Source organism: Hydra vulgaris, chromosome 03 (genome assembly GCF_038396675.1).
Source record: "Hydra vulgaris chromosome 03, alternate assembly HydraT2T_AEP".
In the NCBI taxonomy this organism is placed as follows: Eukaryota; Metazoa; Cnidaria; class Hydrozoa; order Anthoathecata; family Hydridae; genus Hydra; species Hydra vulgaris.
This window is the reverse complement of record NC_088922.1, coordinates 52,269,254-52,290,000: the sequence shown is the minus strand read 5'-3', so window position 1 is coordinate 52,290,000 and position 20,747 is coordinate 52,269,254. Positions and strand designations below refer to the sequence as shown.

At 27.5% G+C, this 20,747-nt stretch overlaps 1 protein-coding gene across 2 annotated transcripts in view; it reads left to right on the top strand.

The window, feature by feature from the left end:
* Nucleotides 1-20,747, top strand: part of LOC100198115 (atrial natriuretic peptide receptor 2) — a 109,473-nt gene that overhangs the window by 87,236 nt on the left and 1,490 nt on the right. The window contains exons 11-18 of one of the 2 annotated variants that reach the window (XM_065793622.1): nt 8,894-9,040; nt 12,702-12,873; nt 13,112-13,252; nt 13,424-13,547; nt 13,762-13,830; nt 17,917-18,091; nt 18,212-18,310; nt 18,427-18,518. In XM_065793622.1, coding sequence (XP_065649694.1) covers nt 8,894-9,040; nt 12,702-12,873; nt 13,112-13,252; nt 13,424-13,547; nt 13,762-13,830; nt 17,917-18,091; nt 18,212-18,310; nt 18,427-18,518 — 1,019 coding nt within the window. The remainder of the gene's footprint in view (nt 1-8,893; nt 9,041-12,701; nt 12,874-13,111; nt 13,253-13,423; nt 13,548-13,761; nt 13,831-17,916; nt 18,092-18,211; nt 18,311-18,426; nt 18,519-20,747) is intronic. The other variant, XM_065793623.1, reaches the window with a different exon arrangement.

Below are 20,747 nucleotides of genomic sequence, written 5' to 3'. Positions count from 1 at the left end.
AGCAATCATGTTCATTATCTCTAGTATTTTGTCTTATCATTTAAAATTTGGCAATATAAAGAAAACAATTTCAGAAAAAAACAAATATTGTAAATACATTTATAAAAGAAACCATGGTATTTTTTTATTTAATTTCTTCTGTCATCACAAAGTTTATCGATCAAACATATTTAATATATTTTACAAATAAATATATTTTACAAATAAATAGCAATTTATTTTCTGATTTTTCTATATTAGTATTGATAAAAAACGTCAAATATAGCTAGAATATTTCTAAAAGCTAAAAGACATGAAAACAAATAAACATAAGAACAAAAATAAATAAAGTTTCTCATAGTTATAGCATACATAGCAAATTAGTTTCTAAAAAATCAGAAATAATTTGCATATCAAAACATTCAATTGTTGTTATAAAGTTATAAAATTGTTGTTATTAAATATGTTTTTTTCCTTGACTTGTAACAAATTCTGTAGCATTCTCAAAATTCTCAAAATAACAATCAATCTTAAAAAAAAAGAATAGAAAAGTTGTATAAATATTAGAATATTTTTTTAATTTTCTTTTTTTAATTATTAAATTTTTCTAGTTTATTTATTAAAATTTGATATTTCCCGTTTTCTTGTTATCATCTTTTACAAAATTTTTAGTTTGATTATGTATTTTCTGGAATGATCAAAATATTTTAATTAATTTCACTATATGTATTATTTCTACTAATTATTTAGAAAGTAAAATATACAAGTAATATATATATATATATATATATAAATTAATATATAATATAACTAACATAATGCCCAAGTCAAAGAACTGTCGTTTTTAAACAGAATGGCTATACAATAAAAAGTATTCTTTTTGGGTAAATTTTGTTCTTCAAATTCAAAGAAAGCAAGATTTAATTGGTGTCGAACAGATGTTAATATTTCTAACATGGGAGTATCTGCTTTGGATTCTCATGCAATTGGTAAAAAGCATAAAGAGCATGCAAGGACACATAATGCAGCTGATATATTCTTTACAGGTAGTTTTTTAGTTATTTGATTTGATTTTTTACTTTTTATTTTTAAAAATGTTTTTAAATTTTGGAATGCTTGGAGCAAATTGATTAGCTGTGCACTTTACCGGATATTAATTTTTTTTTTTACACATTTCATTCCTAGATTTTACTACAGAAGTATCTGGCTCTAAAGCAGCTTTTGTTAACTTACAAGAACATTTTCCCAATTCAAACAAGGTTTTAAATGACAAAATGCCACAACCTATTATAGAGGATCTTCAATCTCCAGCTCTGGTTACCAAGGCAGAAATAATATGGACCTTAAATGTTGTAATGTCACATTTTTCTTTAAGATCATGCTTAAATTTAAATGAAATATTCAAATCTATGTTCTCTGATAGTACAATAGCATCAAAGTTTGCATTAAGCAAAAAAAAATGTGGCTACCTCATAAATTTTGGTTTAGCACCTTACTATCGAGAGCAACTTATATCTGAAGTCAAACCATCACCCATCTTTGTTTTGTCATATGATGAGAGTATGAATGTAATCTTTAAAAATGAACAAATGGACTGTGGAGTTAGATACTGGGACTCAAATTCTGGTGTTGTAAATGCTAGATATATTGATTCTAAATTCCTCAGACGTCCTAATTCACAGAATTTATTTGTCAAACTTATTGAAGCAACAGAGATGTTTGATCTTGGAAAACTAATTCAAGTATCAATGGATGGTCCTAATGTTAATTGGGAGGTTCTAAAAATGTTAGATGAACAAAGACAGGAAAAATGATATTCTGATATAGTTAATATGGGCAGTTGCAGTTTGCACATAGTTTTGGGTGCCCTACAGACAGCAATAAATTCCCAAAAGTGGGAGTTAGAAAAAATATTTCGTGCAATGTGTAATCTTTTCAAAGAGTCACCAGCTAAAATAGATGAATATATTAGAGTTTGCGAAACTGATCTGCTTGCTTCGCCGTAAGTATGCATATTTGAACAGAAAAAAATATTATAATAAATTATCTTATCTTTTATATTTATATATAAGTTAAGAGCATTTCACCATTTATAGTTTTGGATTTTATTGTATCTCAGTTTCTGTGCAACTCGCTGGGTAGAAGATGAAGGTGTAGCTTCTAGAGGCATTATTGTATGGCCAATTATGGTTAAAATTATAAAGTATTGGGAATCACTCTACAAAAGCAGACGTCCTTAAAATAAGAGCTATAAAGTTCTGGTAGATCATCATCTTCACAATTTTGTACCTTTGCGAATGCAGTTTTTCAAAATCTTGCTAAAAAATTAAAAGGATTTCTAGTTCTATTTCAAACAGACAGACCTATGGTTGCATTTTTATCTAACAGTTTAAAAAGCATGTTGCGAAGTTTGATGAAAATGATTCTCAAGTCAAAAATTTTAAATGAAGCTGCAACTGCTTAATTAAGATAGTTTGATTATATAATTATATAATAGATTATATAGTTTAATTAAGATTAAAGTAGGAAAATCAAACAACCACCTAGATGTAAACAAAGTTGAATTCGGAACAGCACTAAAACAGATGCTAAGTTCTCTTTGTTGTAAACCAGAAGAGAAATTAGAGTTTATAATGGAATGTAAGCAGATTATCATAATGTTATTGCAAAAATTACAAGAAAAATGCCCATTGATATATTCTTTAGTGAGGATTGCTTCATCTTTGTCTCCAAATAAAATGCAAGAGAGATCTCTTATTTCTCAAAGAATAGTTTATGATCACATCGATTCTCATGACATTGCTATTCATCAGTATGAGCTCCCCAGCGATCTTTTAAAAAGTTGTAAGATAGCATACAATCGCTACAATGCAGTATTGAAAGAAAACAAGGATCAGTTAAAGTTAGATGAAGTAAGCAGGAAACATCAATTGATTGATGAAGATATTTTAGTTATTAAAAAACAGAAAGAAAGTGTTAGAAAGTGCATTGAAGTTCTCAAATCTGATGCTGACATGTTAAGCATTGATGCAGAAGTATAGAGAGACTTCACTGTCCTTGCAAAAGCAAATTCTTTTAGAAACACAATTTTAGAAAAGGAACAAACAATTGGAGCAATCCAAAAAAAAGCAATCCAAAAAAAAGATAAAATAAAAAAGTTGTTATATATATATAAATATATATATATATATATATATATATATATATAAATATATATATATATATATATATATAAATATATACATGTGTGTGTGTGTATATATATATATATATATATATATATATATATATATATATATATATATATATATATATATAAATATATACATGTGTGTGTGTGTATATATATATATATATATATATATATATATATATATATATATATATATATATATATATATATATATATATATATGTTTGTATGAGTTTAAACAAACTTTACATTAATATATGTATGTATATATGATTTATATTTAACACACAAACAGTTAAATGTATGTATGGTTTATATGCGTATTCAAATATGAATATTTAGTTGTTTCGCTCTAAGACAATATATTTTGCATTTACTGGTCCACTTTATTGTTGAGAAAAAATCAATATATTCTTGAAAAACCCAAATTTCCTTGAAAAATCCTGGAAATATCCTGGAATTTAAAATTTACTTTTAGCTGACCACCCTGTAATACCATTTTTTGGGAAACTAGGTTCACCCATTTGTCAAAAAACTAGGTTTAAATCCACTGACTATTCCTTTATGTGCTTTTGTTTAGCACCACTTTATTCTATCACCTTTCTCTTTGTTCTACATAGCTTTCCTTTGTCTCAAGACTGCACTCTTTTCGATGTTATTTCTGATCAAATTTACCAAGCTCTTCCTCTTCAGCCAATATTGTTGTTGGTGGTGACTTTAATGGTCATTACACTAAATGACTCATTAACTAGTGAGTAACAATGCAAGTGTTCCCACAACTTTTGCCTTTCTTTATCTCCAACACAAGTAGTAAACTTTCCAACTTGCTTTCCAGACAACCTGAACATTTACCTTCTCTACTTGACTTATGTCTTGTTTCTGATCCTAGTGCTTAGTTTTTCCACATTTACCCTTAGGTAAATGTGGAAAAACTAAGCTTCTGTTTATTTAGATCTCTCTAAATATATTATTTCCTTTTTTTTAACATCAGAATCCTCTTATCATTGTACCTCTTACATCTACCTTAAAGCTGACTGTCACTCTTTCCATAATTTTCTTTGTGATGACCCTTGGGTGGAAATCTTTTGTCTTCCTGCTGCCAAATGTGCTTCTTACATAACTTCGTGGATTCAGGCTGGCATGAAATCTTTTATTTCCTGTCGACAATTTCAGGTCTAGCCTCACTCTTCTCCATGGTTTTCTTCACATTGTGCTGCTGCAATTTCCAATCGAAACCGTTACTTCCATATCTATCAGCAGAGCAATTTTCCAGAAAACAGACGTCTGTTTATTACTGCTAGAAACAATTGTAAAAATGGTTTTGTCTAACGCCAAAGCCACTGTCATTCTCAGGTCATGAAATTTCGTATCTCATCACAAAAATTAAGCTCTCGTGACTTCTGGAGAATCTTTAATAGAATCAATAGTAAGGGCAAATCTTTAATTCCATCTCTCTTTTATGGTTCAGACTTCACCTCACCTAAAGACAAAGCCGAATTGTTTGCTAAAAACTTTTCATCAATATCATCTTTCGATTCCACTAGTTGCGTTCTTCCTAATTTAGCTGTCAAACAGGTTGATTCATTGCTTGTCATTCGTATCCTCCAGCTTCTGTATCTAAAGTGATTTCCAGCTTAGACTCTTCTACAACTTGTGGCCCAGACAACATACCTGTTAAAGTCTTGTAGAAGTGTTCTCCAGAGCTGTCGTCTATACTTTCAAAACTATTTAACAAGTGCTTATCAGAGTCTTGTTTTCTAGCCTGCTGGAAAAGGGTATCTGTTATCCCTATTTTCAAAAATTCTGGAGAGCGATCTGATTCGTCTAACTACTGTCCCATTAGTCTACTTCTTATCATAAGCAAGGTTTTGAATCTTTAATTAGCAAACACTTAATCTCTCATCTTGAATCTAATTACTTACTTTCGGATCATCAATATGGTTTTTGATCTTCTCGTTCTACAGCTGATTTGCTAACAGTAATAACCGGTAGGTTTTATCGTGCATTAGATAAAGGTGGAGAGGTTAAGGCTATCGATCTTGACATTTCTATAGCTTTTGATAAAGTTTGGCATACTGGTCTTCTCAATAAGCTTTCTTCTCATGGTGTATCTGGTAACATCTTTTTGATTACTAAATCCTTCTTTTCCAATCCTAGTATAAAAGTTGTCATCGTTGGACAAAACTCTTCTTCATATTCTGTAACTTCAGGGGTTCCTCAAGGTTCAATCCTTGGCCCTATACTCTTTTTAATTTACATTAATAATCTTCCAGATATTCTCACATCTAAGGTGGCGTTGTTTGCTGATGATACTACCATTTATTCTTATCATGATAAGAAGCCAACACTCTCTGATTGCTTGGAGGGGGCATTTGAGCTTGAAAAGGATCTCACTTCTGCTACAGCATGGGGCTCACAGTGGCGGGTGAACTTTAATTTAGATAAAACTCAATTCTTCTCAGCCAATCGTTATCGCAAAAACTTCAATCTTCCTATACTTATGAACGGTAATGTACTCGATGAGTCATCTACCCTTCATCTTCTAGGATTAAATCTTACATCCAATCTTTCTTGGAAACCATATATCAAATCCGTTGCAAAATTAGCATCTGCTAAGATTGCATCTCTTTATCAAGCTTAACACTTACTCCGGATTCTATTCTCTATCTCAATAAATCTTAAATGCGGCCTTGTATGGAATACTGTTGCCATATCTGGGGCAGATCTTCGAATGATGCACTTTCTCTTTTAGGCAAGGTGCAAAAATGCATTGTAAACATAGTTGGACCTGCTCTTGCAGCCAACCTCCAACCATTATCACATCGTCGTAATGTTGCTTCTCTTTCTCTTTTCTACAAATGCTATAATGGGCACTGCTCTAAAGAGCTAGTGTCTCTTGTGCCATCTACTAAAATTCATTCTCGTGTTACTCGTCATTCAATTAAGTCTCATTCTTTTTCTGTGACTGTTCCTAAGTTCTCCAAAAACTCTTATTTGTCTATTTTTTTTCCTCAAACATCAGTTTTTAGAATTCGCTTCCTTCATCTTGCTTTACTGATTCATATAATTTGCAATTTTTTAAGTCGTCTGTCAATCGTTATCTATCTTCATCTTTTCTCTTCCAGTAACTTCCAACTCTAATTAGTGGTTGCTTGCAGTCTTGTTGGAAGGTAAGATGTATATATATATATACATATATATATAGGTATATATATATGTATATATATATATATATATATATATATATATGTATATATATATATATGTAATATATATGTATATATATATACATATTTAAATATATATATATATATTATATATATATATATACATATATATATATATGTATATATATATTATATATATATATGTATATATATATATGTAATATATATGTATATATATACATATATATATATGTACATATATATATATGTACATATATATATATATATATATATATATATATATATATATATATATATATATATATATATATATATATACATATATATATATATATGTATATATATATTATATATATATATATATATGTATATATATATGTAATATATATGTATATATATACATATATATATATGTACATATATATATATATATATATATATATATATATATATATATATATATATATATACATATATATATATATGTATATATATATTATATATATGTATATATATATGTAATATATATGTATATATATACATATATATATATGTACATATATATATATATATATATATATATATATATATATATATATATATATATATATATATATATATATATATATATATATATATATACCGACACACACATAAGTTAGATAAGCATCTGAATAAAAGTTAAAAAAATAAACTTTATCAGTTTTTTTTAGAAAAAAGTAAATTAATAATTAATTTCGATAATTATTCTAAAAGCATGATTGTAAACAACAACAAATCAATCATTACAAACACCCTTAACTATTGTAGTAGCACAAACTTGGATGTTTTACTTAAATAGTTAGTTAATTAAGTCTTTACAGCCTCCTGACCAAATGTAAAGGATGTTTTTTTAAGCCCAATAGAACTTTAAATTTTATTTTATTTGTTTCAGTATTCTCTAGCAAATAGTCATGAATAGACTCACACTTGAACAACGCCATGAAATTATTCAAATTTACTTTGAAAATAAGTCATCAGTTTGGGCAACTTATAGACAACTTCGTGATTTTTATGAAACACATAATTGTCCATCTGAGCAAGCAATCCGTCAAACTGTCAATAGATTTTATACTACATTCTCTCTAGAGGATTCAATAACGTCAACTCATTAAAGGAATGTGCGTACTAAAGAGAGTATCACTGCTGTAAACAAAAGTGTGGAAGAGGATCCAAATTTATCAATTCGTCATTGATGGTAGCAATTAAGGCTCTGTCTGTCCATGACATGGAAAATTTTGAGCAAAGATCTTGGTTTACACCCGTATAAGATCCAGTTGGTGCAAAAATTAAAGCTGCAAGAATTAAATATGCATCGTTCCTTTGCCGATTGGGCTCTAGAGCAGTTAGTAATTTACCCATTGTTTTATTGCCAAATTATGTTAAGGGATGAGGCTCATTTTTGGCTTAATGGTTTTGCTGCTTGCCATACATTGACTGCAACCATTGACTTATTGAAATTAAAATTTGGAGATAAGTTAATTTCAAAAAATGGATCTGTTAATTAGCCAAGATTGTTTGTCAATTCGTCAAGAACAGCCGCGGTGCCTATATGCCCAAAATTATTTTTAAGTGTTAATGTCTGTATTGATCTTTCAAATAAATAAAAAAGTTTAATTAAAGTTTTATTTTTTGTGTTAATTTTTTCAATTTGAAGTTGTATCGGGCTTATAAAAACACCCTTTAGAATGCAGATAATCATTGGACTATGTAGCAGCTTGCACAGTCACAAAAAAGTATTAAACTCAGTGAAAAAGTTTTGGAATCAGAAATTATCGAGCATGGAAATTCCCAGAACAAATCATGTACAGAACAATCAAGTGTCTCAAAATTTTTTTGACATCATTAAAAAAAAGAGAACCTCCTGATTAAAATGCGGTAGTGGTGTAATGGTAAAGCACTCGCTTCATAAGCGAGAGGTTTCGAGTTCAATCCCCACCATGTCTCTGGTAGTACCGCGCTCAACTTGTTTCCCGCGCAGTGGCCTTGTTCGTCAAGGTTTGTGTTTCGAAGTTATAGAGTTGATAGAGGGTTATAACCACTATTAAGTAGCCTCCTCATCTGTAGTGGTCTTCTTGACCTTGAGGAAGTGAGTAAGGAAAAGAAAGAAAGAAGAAAAACTTATTTTGTTTAACAAAACCTAAGAATTGTATATTACACTTTAATTAAATTAAAGACTGCACAACATTTTAACGATATATACAGTAGCTTTTTGTATTTGTGGAATTTTTATTTAAATTTGTAAATTTATATTTATTTGTAATACAGAGTGTTATGATGTAACAAACTATTAAATGCTTAAAAACTATATAATAACTATATAAAACTATATAAAACTATATAATACTATATAAAACTATATAATAACTATATAAACTATATAACTCTATAATTAAAAAATTTTTTTATGTGTATATAAAATGTATTTATGTATATATAACACTTGCTTAATACTGTCTTAATAATTTTATCACAAAATTGTATATTATTTTAGAAATGTTATGGAAAGCACCTGAACATATTGAAAATAAACAATTTCCTTATTCACAATTTGGTGATGTATACAGTTATGGTATAATAATGCAAGAAATTATCACACGAGACTTACCATTTTCAATGTTTACGAACCTAAGCTTAAAAGGTTTGTGAATTAAAATAGATTTTTCAAATATTTTGTCAGAATGAATAAATAAGTTTTATAAATAAATACACAGTTGTATGAAATTTCCTTGAATTCTGCTCAAAATGATCTATATACATTTTAGTCAGAACAGGTGCTAGTGGAGATACCATGGCCACACAGTCAATTAGATCTTTATATTCTAAGAGCCTGAGGCCACCAGACCTACATTATTATATAAAGACTGTAAATTTTTTGGTGCATGTTTCTAACATAAGTATATTGCTTTATTATTGGTATGAATGTCAACTATGTACTTTAGATCATGTTGCTTTGGCTGGTAGTAGGTACCAAAGGTGCTTAAAATACCTGCTTAATTATGTCAAATCATAAATCATAATTTTCTAATATTTTTTTTTGGTCTAGTGTTAGAAATCATGCCATCCATTGCTAGATACTTATCATGGTTTGCAACCCCATCACCAGACATCATCTAAAACTTCAAAATATTGTAAATGTATTTATGTTATAGTATAAAAGTAGAAATTTATACACGTCACTTAAGTAACTATTTTTTGATTTGTATTCAGTCAAATATATTTGAGCTAATTTTTGATAGTTATATCTGTTGCAGGTCTGGGTGCAAAGGCATTGGAAAAACACGCAAATGGTAATAAACATAAAGAAAGTATGCCTGTCTGTGATAAATATGCAATTAAAGCTTTCGTAAAACCACCAGCTAGCCCACAGCAATATTCTATCATGTTTGTTAAAGAGTTGCAGTTAGAAAAGAAAGCAGAGATTATGTGGGCAGTTGATGTTGTGCTTTCAAAACATTCTTTTTGATCAGATCAAATCTGAATTATATACTGCAATGTTTACTGATAGTCAAATAGCTAAATAATTTTCTTGTGGGAAAACACTGTGCATTAATCTTGTGTATTTAGGAGTTGCACCATATTTTAAGGAAATTTTGTGCAAGACATCTGAGCTTGATCCATTATTTTGCCAATTCAATGAATCTTACAACCAAATTGTTAAGAGTCAAATAGGTTTGCACATTAGATATTGAAACTCCTCATCAAAGATGGTAAAAACAAGATATTAGAATTTTTGGTAAAAGCTTTTGCTTTTACCAAAATCATGATGAGTATTATGATGAATTATGATCAATATTATGATGAATTTCTATAAATGTATGAGTGGTTTAGAAAATAAAATGCTGCAGGTTTCCATGGATGGTCTAAATTTTTGTATGTCTTTCCTCTCTAATTTAAATGCTGAGAGAAGTAAATATGAACTCAGTCAGTTAATATCAATTAGATCATGTGGCCTTTGAACAATACTCTGTTTATTCAAGCATGGTACAAATGCTTCAGGATGGAAATTAAAAAAATTATTGTCTTCTTTGTATAAGATATTCCATGAGAGCGTTTCCCATTGTGCTAACTTTGAAAATCTTACTCAAGCTCAGTCTTTGGACTATGGTGTACAGTTTTGTAGTTGGATTAAAAATGAGAAAGTAACAAAGAGAGCTATAGAAATATGGCGATAGACTATTGTGAATATTGACTTGGAAAAATTTATCAAAAGAAAGCAACCTGGTCATTTTAAGCCTGGGCAAATTTTATCCAAATTCATGAAGAAAGAAGTTTTGACTGAAACCCATAACTTTTAAATTATTATTAATTGATATCATTGATGTCTAAATCAAGTGTCAGTCACAAATATTTTATTAATATCTTGGGTTTGGAATAAGGTATGAGTTGCAGCAACTGAAATCCAGAAAAAAAGTAACTGATGCACAAATATATAATTTACAATGCGCAAACATTGGGTCGAAAAAAACTGAAAGCGCTAAATTTTACCAGATGCTTATTATGTTTATTAATTTACTTGAGATTCAATGAGATTATCACTGGGTTCCATAAGGTTATCACTGGGTTCCATGAGATTATCACTGGGTTCCATGAGATTATCACTGGGTTACATAAGATTATCACTGGGTTCCATGAAATTATCACTGGGTTCCATGAGATTATCACGTTTACTTTTAATTTCTTTTAATGACTCGATAATATAAAATATAAAGTTTAGTTTCTGGAAGTTGAGTTTGTGTTATAATGATTTATGATTATTTATCATTTGTTACTTGTCATAAAGTCATCTGTTTAGTGAATTAATAAATTTGATGAATTTTTAATGCAAGTATGAAATTGATTTGAATTAAGTAAAAGTTAATTTTTTTACCCTAATTTTATCTTATTTATCTTAAATTTTTATTATTTTTTTTGTAAGAATGAAAAAAAAAATTTTTAATTTTTTTTCATACTTACAGTTTTGAAATGTTTTTAAATAAAAAAGAAAATGTTTTAGTACAATTTTATTTTTGAAATCTTCCAAAATCTCCTAAGACTTTTTTTTTTTAATTTCTCTGTAAAATCTCTTTAAAAACCACATGAAATCTTTAAAATATATATCTTATATATATCTAATAAATATATGTAAATTATCCTAATTTTTTCCGTAAAAAATTATAAGAAAATTATAAGATAATTACTTTATAATTTGACATAATTTAGACTATATTTTATTACCTTTGGTACCTGGTGCCAGCCAAAGCCACCGTTAATTAAAGCACATAGTAGACATTTTTTCAGCCTTTATAAAATAGTGTAGTCTGACTGACATGGGCTCTTAGACTACAAGTTTTTCCTTTAATAAAAATGTGTTTGAGAAGTGGAATTTAAAAAGAAAATTTAATAGTTTTTTAAAATCATTTTTGTTAGTTTTAATATTTTTAACATTAAAACTAACATTGTACATAATTAAATTAACTGCAGTTTTTATGGTTTTTTGAAACAGAATACTGGTAAATAAGTGTGTCACATCATATGAGGCTAAAAATTATTTGTGGAGATTGTCTTGAATTATTTCTTAAACAAAGGAATATGAATTGTGCAAAACTTAGTGGGTATTAGTTAAGATAACAGATCTCTAAGAAATTTGGCTTGTTAATAATTGTAGTTATCAATAGATAATACAGTTGACCTAAAGTTTATGGTAGCCTCAGAAGAATTTAATTTTTGCAATTTCAAAAGACCATAGTAACAAGCAGTATGAAATCTGTAAGGATAAATTTTCAGTTTCCTTAGAAAATTTAAAAGTTTATCATCTCCTACACTTTAGGATATTCTACACTGGCAGTTTTAAACCAAGGATGTTCTACACTGGCAGTGTTAAACCTAGGTTATTCTACACTGGCAGTTTTGAAACTTAACAATTGAAAAATAAAAAAATCTAATATTAACTATTTAATTTTTTAATAGTTAATATTGATTTTAATAATAACTTTTATTTTTTTTTAATTTTTAAAAAAATGCAACAAAATGTTTGTACATTTTAAATCTGTCTTTACTGTATTTGCTGTACAGAAAATGTCTTCTTAAAATAAGTAATTTACCAGTCGAGTTTAAATTCTTATGAACAAACATTAGAAGTTTTTGCTTCAATCAAATTCCTAACTTTTGCTTATAAAATTATTGATTTTACTATGATAAACATAATACAACAAACATTTGCTATTTGAAAATTCCTTGTAACTAACATTAACTCAACTTCAAATGTAAATTTTAAAAAGTTCTCTATAAGTTTTAGAAAAAGCATTTTTTTTTAAATTTAGAAAAAGTTTATCTTGTTAAAAAAAGAACAAAACCAGTTTTTCGACCAATAGTAAATGAAAATCTTGGAACATCTGATTACCAATTACTAATGAGACAATGTTGGGAGGACTGGCCTGAGTCGAGACCAAATTTTTATGAAATTAACAAGAGGTTGAAGTTATGTGGGGGAAAGTATGTTTTTTATAACCTATTATCCTTTTACTTTGCATTTTTTTATTTACAATTTCAATATCTTTTCCATCTTATTAGTTTTTCAATTAAATTTGATAATTACACTGATTATTTCAAAAATTGAATTATCAGTGCTATAATATATATTTAATCTTATTTTTATAATATTTATATTACATGAGATTTAAGTTTTGTTATGCCTATAATATTGTTTACTCTTACATTAATATTTTAATAGAAACATCAGCATAGTTGATAATATGATGAACATGATGGAAAAGTATGCAAACCAGCTTGAAGACTTAGTTTTTGAGAGAACATTCTTATTGGAGGAAGAAAAAGCCAAAACTGATAACTTACTTTACAGCATGTTGCCAAAGTACTTTTTTTTATATTGTTGTCTTGTTACCTAAGTTATTGTTACCTAAGTTATTGTTACCTAAGTTATTGTGCTCTTATATGTTACATTATTATTTACTTTTTATTCTTTTATATAAGTTTATTTTAAGTTATTTTTTACTTTTCAGTCTGATAAGAAGTTTTTTATTAGATCTGTTGCTGAACAACTTAAGCTTGGTAAACCTGTAAAAGCTGAATCGTTTGATATGGTTACTATTTTATTTAGCGACATAGTGGGATTTACAAAACTTGCATCTGAATGTACTCCTTTTCAGGTTGATCTATTTAGGTTTTAAAAATTGGAATGTAGCTTGGTAATAATTAAAAATGGAAAGTTATAATTGGTAAATAAGAGAATGGAAAAAATGTGTAAAAAATGTTTGGAAAAAATTGTTTATTCCTTAAGGAATATGGAATAAACAATTTTTAAAATGTATTTTATAATTTTTTTTTAATTAATTTTATAATTTTTCTTTTATTTGTTTTAAGGTGGTTGATCTTTTAAATGGTTTGTATACTTGCTTTGATAACATTTGCGACACATACTCTGTTTATAAAGTAAGCCATATTTATTTTTTATAAAGTAAGCCATATTTATTTTTTATAAAGTAAGCCTTGTTTATTTTCCAATACTGAATTATTTTATTTTCAGTTTTTTATAATATTTCACAAATTATTTAAAAATATTTTTTATGTTGCTGAGTATTTATACTTTTAATAAATTTCAAATTAAAAAAATTTTTGGATATAAAAATAAACAAAAGTAAAATAATCATGAAATTATCTTACTTTAAATAAATAAGTAATTTATTAGTCATTAATAGAATTTAAATAAATTCTAATAAAAGGAAAATATTGAAGCATTATAAAACAAATATATGAATAAGGTTTCCAGTCAGCCATTTATTACAAACCAATTTTATTAATTGAACATAATCAAACAAAAGAGGTCTACAACTATAATAGATATAGAGCAATTGTGCTACCAAGCAAACAACTTAAATCATAAACCATAGAACACTGTAGCTAATATTTTAACTGAATCTCTACATGAAATTTATGTAAAAAAAAAAGATTGTTTTCAACGAGGATCAGTACAATGGTATAAACTAACTTTTTTTAATTCATTCTTTTTATGTTTTTGATGCCAATCTAGTTAGTGAAAGTAGTTATAATAATCATATAAAGAAATGATAGTAATATGGATATAATAAAGATAATATTATGCATATATACAGTTATATGCAACTTAATTCTTTTTTTATAATCTAGTGAGATTAAATGGTACTTTGGTACCAAGTATTAATAGAGGTATTTGGTTCTAGAAAAGAAACTAGTAGAGTTATTTGGTTCTAGGCGAACAATTGATAAGTATTTGGTTCAAGGTGAATAATTGATAGGTATTTGGTTCAAGGTAAACAACTAATAGAAGAATTTGTTCTAGGTGAACAACTAATAGAGGTATTTGGTCTAGGTAAATAACTAATTGAGTTGTTTGGTTCTAGGTAACTTATTTTTTTGAAAGCAGGTTTACAAAAATCATTAGATTATAAAACCATGTAATTTATATAAATCTAAATAATGAATACCTCAAGCTTTGAAAATTTATTAATACAATAGACATAGTTAGATAGTAATTATATTAATAGCGCATTATTTGCCATTGTGTTATCCATTAAAAACAGGTTATCATATTTTTTAATAAATATTGCAGTGCAACAGAACTATTTCCAAACTCACTACTCTGTATTATCAAAGTTTTTAAAACAAGAAAAATACTTTTCACCAAGTACCGACCATGCTGGGTCAATTAGCAACTGTTTATGCTACAAGTTTAAGAGATACAAGTGCCAACAAGTTACATTCAATTTTCGTATTGCAATATTTTATAGTATATACAGCTGTATGACAATTTATTATGACCACCTATTAATTTTGATCATTTTTTAATATATTTTTATATGAAGAATAAAAATTCATTATAAGTTAATCTTTTAATTAAAATGAAGTTTTAACTCATAAAATGAGTGCATTTTATTTGCTACTGGCAACACTGTCACTTTTGACAGCCATTATTTATGATGTCATCTTATTAATAATCTTTTTGCTGTGCACTTGTTGAGTTCATTGCCAGAATTTTTAATTTTTTTTTGAAAGTTATCTTCAAAATGTTTATTTAAATCAGTAAAAATATTGTTCCTCAAATATTTTTACTGATTTAAATAAAGTAAAAGTAATTTTATTTGGTGTGATATTTTTAAAGTTATAAACAGGGCTGTGTAGTCGGAGTCGTGGAGTTGGAGTAACAACATTTTTAGCGGAGTTGGGGTCACTAAAAAAAATCGCGACTCCGGATAGTAAAACTTCTTAGTATTGCAGGGCATGTACAAATTATTTAACTTTCAAAGATTTTTTCAAATATTTGGTAAAAAAATATTTTTTAAATTATCAATTATCATTTAATATTTTTTAAAGAATTCAAAGAATTTTTCAAAAATTTTACTTTGGAGTTGGAGTCGGACTCTAAAAACTTTAACGATTGGAGTTGGAGTTGGCACTTTTTTCTTATGACTCTACACCCCTGGTTATGAGTACCTAAGCAAATTATTATCTGTGGTACTGAAATGTGATATTTTTTTAAGATATTTTGACTTGTTACCACAAAAAATTGCTAAAATAAATTTTAATGAATGGTAATTTTTCTCAATGAGAAACCAAAAGAATGGATGGTCTTTGGCGGGTTTCTGTACAAAATATATACTAAAAATGGCTAATATGGAGAACTTGACACCAAGTGGGTGGATAAATACGGAAAGAAAAGAGTCCTAACACCACCTGGAAAAAGAATCCTAACTAAGATTGGTATAGAAAATAGGCTGCCCACCAACAATGCAATAACTAAAAAGCTGGACCAATTTTGTGTCAAAATATTAATAAGAATGATTCAACATTGCCTGCACAATCTCAGTTACATTACATGAAAAAGTTAAACTAACTCAAAAAATGATGTAAATAGGCTAGAGTGGGAAAAAAAGAACCGGAATTTAATAAAAGATGGAAATTGTTAAAATTAATTTAGATGTAATACTAATTTTAAATTATTCACTTTCTTACATCAAACTTTAAAAATTTACTAAACAATCCTTGCATAATACTCTCAGGTATGCTTTAGCAGAGTACTTTCCATGTATTTACCTAGAAGGTTTAATACAAAAATAAAAATACTAATTAGGCTGCACCATTTAAGCTGTTAAACAACCTAACTCTGTGATGATCTGGTCAGTGATATGTGGAGGGGGAATGGGGAAACTTTACATTGTTGAGGGAGTAATGCATTAGTTGCAGTATAAAAGAGTCCTGGAACAAAGATTGTTGCCCCAATAGGCAGAATGGTTTGGTCCAGGCGAAAAAAAAACCTTTATGCAAAACAGACACTATGTCATACAGCTTAATCAATTAAAAAATATCAGAACCGAATATTTTATTAGTTGGTTGGCGAGATAACTTTCCTGACATAAATCCTATCGAAAATGTTTGGACACTCATATCAAAATAAGGTATATTTAACAGAAAGATTCATTCAGTACTGGAACCAAGTTAAAAGATTACAGGAAATGGCAAAAAAATGCATCAAAAGTATGCCAAAAAGGGGAATTACCAAAATTCTTGCTGTTATTGATGCAAAAAGAGAATTACCAAATATTGATCTCGAATATATTTGCAGTAATTTATTATAATAAAATTTATTTTCAATTTGTTAAATTTTTTTTTTTAATAAAAGTTATTTTTGAGTACATAAATCACAAAAAAATATCAAAATTTAAAACTTTAAAACTTAGATATGTTAAAAGTTGTTGGTGGCTATAATAAATTCTCACACGATTGCATAATATATTTTATATATATATATATATATATATATATATATATATATATATATATATATATATATATATATATATATATATATATATATATATATATATGCACAAATATAAATATATATATATATAAACATATATATATATATATATATACACAAATATATATATACACAAAAATATATATATATACGCAAATATATATATATATATATATAAATATATAGTAATATTTGAGCCCATGAGATGTATAGTGGTATAAGTCTTTTTTTTCAATATTTTGAGTTATTTCCACCAATGGTTAGCATTTTGTTTTTTCTATTACATGGCAGAGTGGTATAAGTCTAATGATATCGATAATGATGCTATTTTTATTTACTTCCTCTAAAACAGTTTGATGGTTTATGATATGATGTCTACTAAATGCCTCTGTATCTCAAAACTAGATATGAGTGAATTATACCACTATGCATCTCAGGGGCTCATTTTATAGTTTATAATATATGTTTTTTAGTATATAAACAAAGCCTTGGCTAAGCTCCCCCAAACCCCTAATTGGAGGGGGGGGGTTAAGATGCTTGCAAATTTAGGAGGCCTATTTGCAAATGTATACAGATTTTTTTTTTATAATACCTAATGGAAAAATATAGTAATATTTATATTATAATAATTTTTTACATGCAAATAGCAACAAGTTTGATTTTAAATTCTTTCTTTTGTTGCTTAAATAATTGTTGTTTTTTTACCCAGATCCTATTTTTAGGTAGAAACTATAGGTGATGCTTACATGGTTGTTTCAGGACTCCCCGATAGAACTATTGACACACATGCAGGGGAAATAGCTAGAATGTCATTGAATTTACTTTTTTCTACTACAACATTTTGTATTCCTCATCTTCCAGAAACAAAAGTTCAAATTAGAATAGGAATTCATTCAGGTTTTTTTTTAGTGGTTATACATTAAACTTAATACATTTAAAAGCTTAAAAGAATAATTTTGGGTGTTTAATAAAATGTATTTGAACATATAAAAAAGCAATTATGTCTGTTGTTTTAAGGTCCTGTAGTTGCTGGTGTGGTTGGTTTAAAAATGCCGCGCTATTGCTTGTTTGGAGACACAGTTAATTATGCTTCACGCATGGAGTCTACTGGATTAGGTTAGTACTAATCAAAATAATTTTAATTTCGATTTATAGTTTTAACTTTTATAATTATCATTGATTTTTTACATAAAAGTTTCATTTAACAAATTTCTTTTCTATTTTTATTGTAGCACTTCGTGTTCATGTTAGTCCTGAATGTAAATCTTTATTATTAAAACTTGGAGGCTTTCATTTGGTAGAAAGAGGGCCAGTATTGCTGAAAGTAACTTATTTGTGTTGTTTAAATTGTTAAATACCATAAGTGTTATGTCTTTATTTTTAAAAAAACCATTGTAATCTTAGTAATTTTTAATATAAGATAATATGTTCCTCTAAGAATGTTGATATGTTCCTTTAAGAATGTTGGTATGTTCCTCTAAGAATGTTGATATGTTCCTCTAAGAATGTTCCTCTAAGAATGTTGATATGTTCCTCTAAGAATGTTGATATGTTCTTCTAAGAATCTTGAAATGTTCCTTCTTAGAATCTGGTGTTTATAATCCTTTCATAGCTCCTCCTAGTTATGGCGCTGCAACTCTAACATAAAATCAAAGAGCTAATTTCAGAAAGCTACAATACTTTGCATTAGAATGTCCCTAACATACAACTTTTTCACAGAACCAAAAGGTTCGAAACACATCCTGGTTGTATAGCTTAAATAAAAGGAAAGTGCAAAATTGTAGGTCTTTAAACCTTTATTTTTCATTTTTCTTCAAATTTTAATTCAATATTTAAATAATAAAACAATCCAAAGAAAAAACGGATTATTTTGGTTCAAAATATTTTGTGTTTGAATAAAGTTAAAAAAAAATCACATTTAATCTAAAATACTTTTTGCTAAGGAGTTATATTGTTCAAATTTTTTCATTCGCTTCCATTTACACACAGATTTTCTATTCTCTTTATCTAAATCATGATGTTTTGTCTCTGATTTTCATAATGACTGTCTGCCAGGAAATCTTGCGCTAGACAAATATTTCCTTCAGAGTAGTCATTTGTGCACTGAATTTTTGAAACAAAATCTTTAGAAAAAATTGGATGAAAAGCTGGGACGAAGATCTACAAATTTTCCATCAGAAATCCAAAACAATATATCTTGTATATTAAAATATATTAAAAGGGATTGATGAAGGTAGAAATTTGTTACTTTGTTACCCAAATAGAAAGAACCTAGTTCACATAATCTTGTATAGTCTGTTCTCATCTTGGAAAAGGTTTTCAGGCTAATGGCATTTCCTAAGTATTTTTTATCTTTTTGTACAATCTGATGCATGTAAGAATTGTTTTTAAAAATGTCGAAATTAAATCGTTCTAATGAGTTAACATCTTTATTGCATATCAAAAAATTTTAAAATTTGAAAACAGTTGTTTTTTTGGTGCCTTAGTCTTTTCTGTTAGCCCTTGCGCTAAATGACTGATGTGTCTCTCTTATATGTGTTGACAACATAAAAACCACATAATATGCTTTCCAACAACATACCTTATAAGTTTGGTTCCTCCATTATGTGCACCAGTGTTTGAAGCAGTTGTGTCAGTACAAACAGCAAAAATGTTATTTTCAATTTGAAATATTCTAGTATCTTTTTTATTTGTTTTGCTTGTTCTTTGCCTTTAGATGAATTTGCCTGAAACACTCCTAGCAGAATATCACTATTACTATCATCCTAACGAAATCCTTTCAATTTTAACAATCCTTTCAATTTAACAGTAATATTATTTTTAAGATCCCATTCATTTCAAAATTTACCATCAAAGTTTAGCCAGAGTTTCTTGCCGAATAAATTAGTTTTATCACTATTTCTAATTTCTTCCTCTTTGTTTTTTTGGTATGAAATTTTTTGTGGGTTCTTGGTTTTGACAAAAAATATTTTCCAAATTATGCCCTGCATGCTTTAGAATTGAGGAAAGAATTAATGTATGACCCCTTACACCAAAATGAAATCAAGTAGCAATTTCACTTGTTGCTTTTATTAATCCGTCCCCTGATATTGACAGGTGCAGGTCCTTTTTTTTTCTTGTTAACAGAGAAATCTTCACTAGATACATTAAAAAATTATTCATTAGATGAAATTGACTCTAAATTTATTGATTATGTATCAGAATCAGAGACAATATGATTTTGGAATAAATTTTTATCCTCTATGAACATTTTAATTTTTTTGTCTAACTATTCCTATGTTCAATTCTTATTCGGTAAATCATGTCAACATCCTCAGTTATACATTTTTCTAGTCAACTTTTGATTGGTTTAGAACTCGATGTCCTCTTTATTTGTCATCAGGTGATCTGTTGCGATCAGCCTTGATTTTCATTACAATATTTTTGCAAAATTATGTCAAAAAGTTCATTTGAAGTTTTGTTATAATTGATTTTGAGAATCGAAAGATTTTCTTTTGAAGAGAAGTTCAATCTAATATAAAAAAAAAAAGATACAACTTACGCATTTACAACT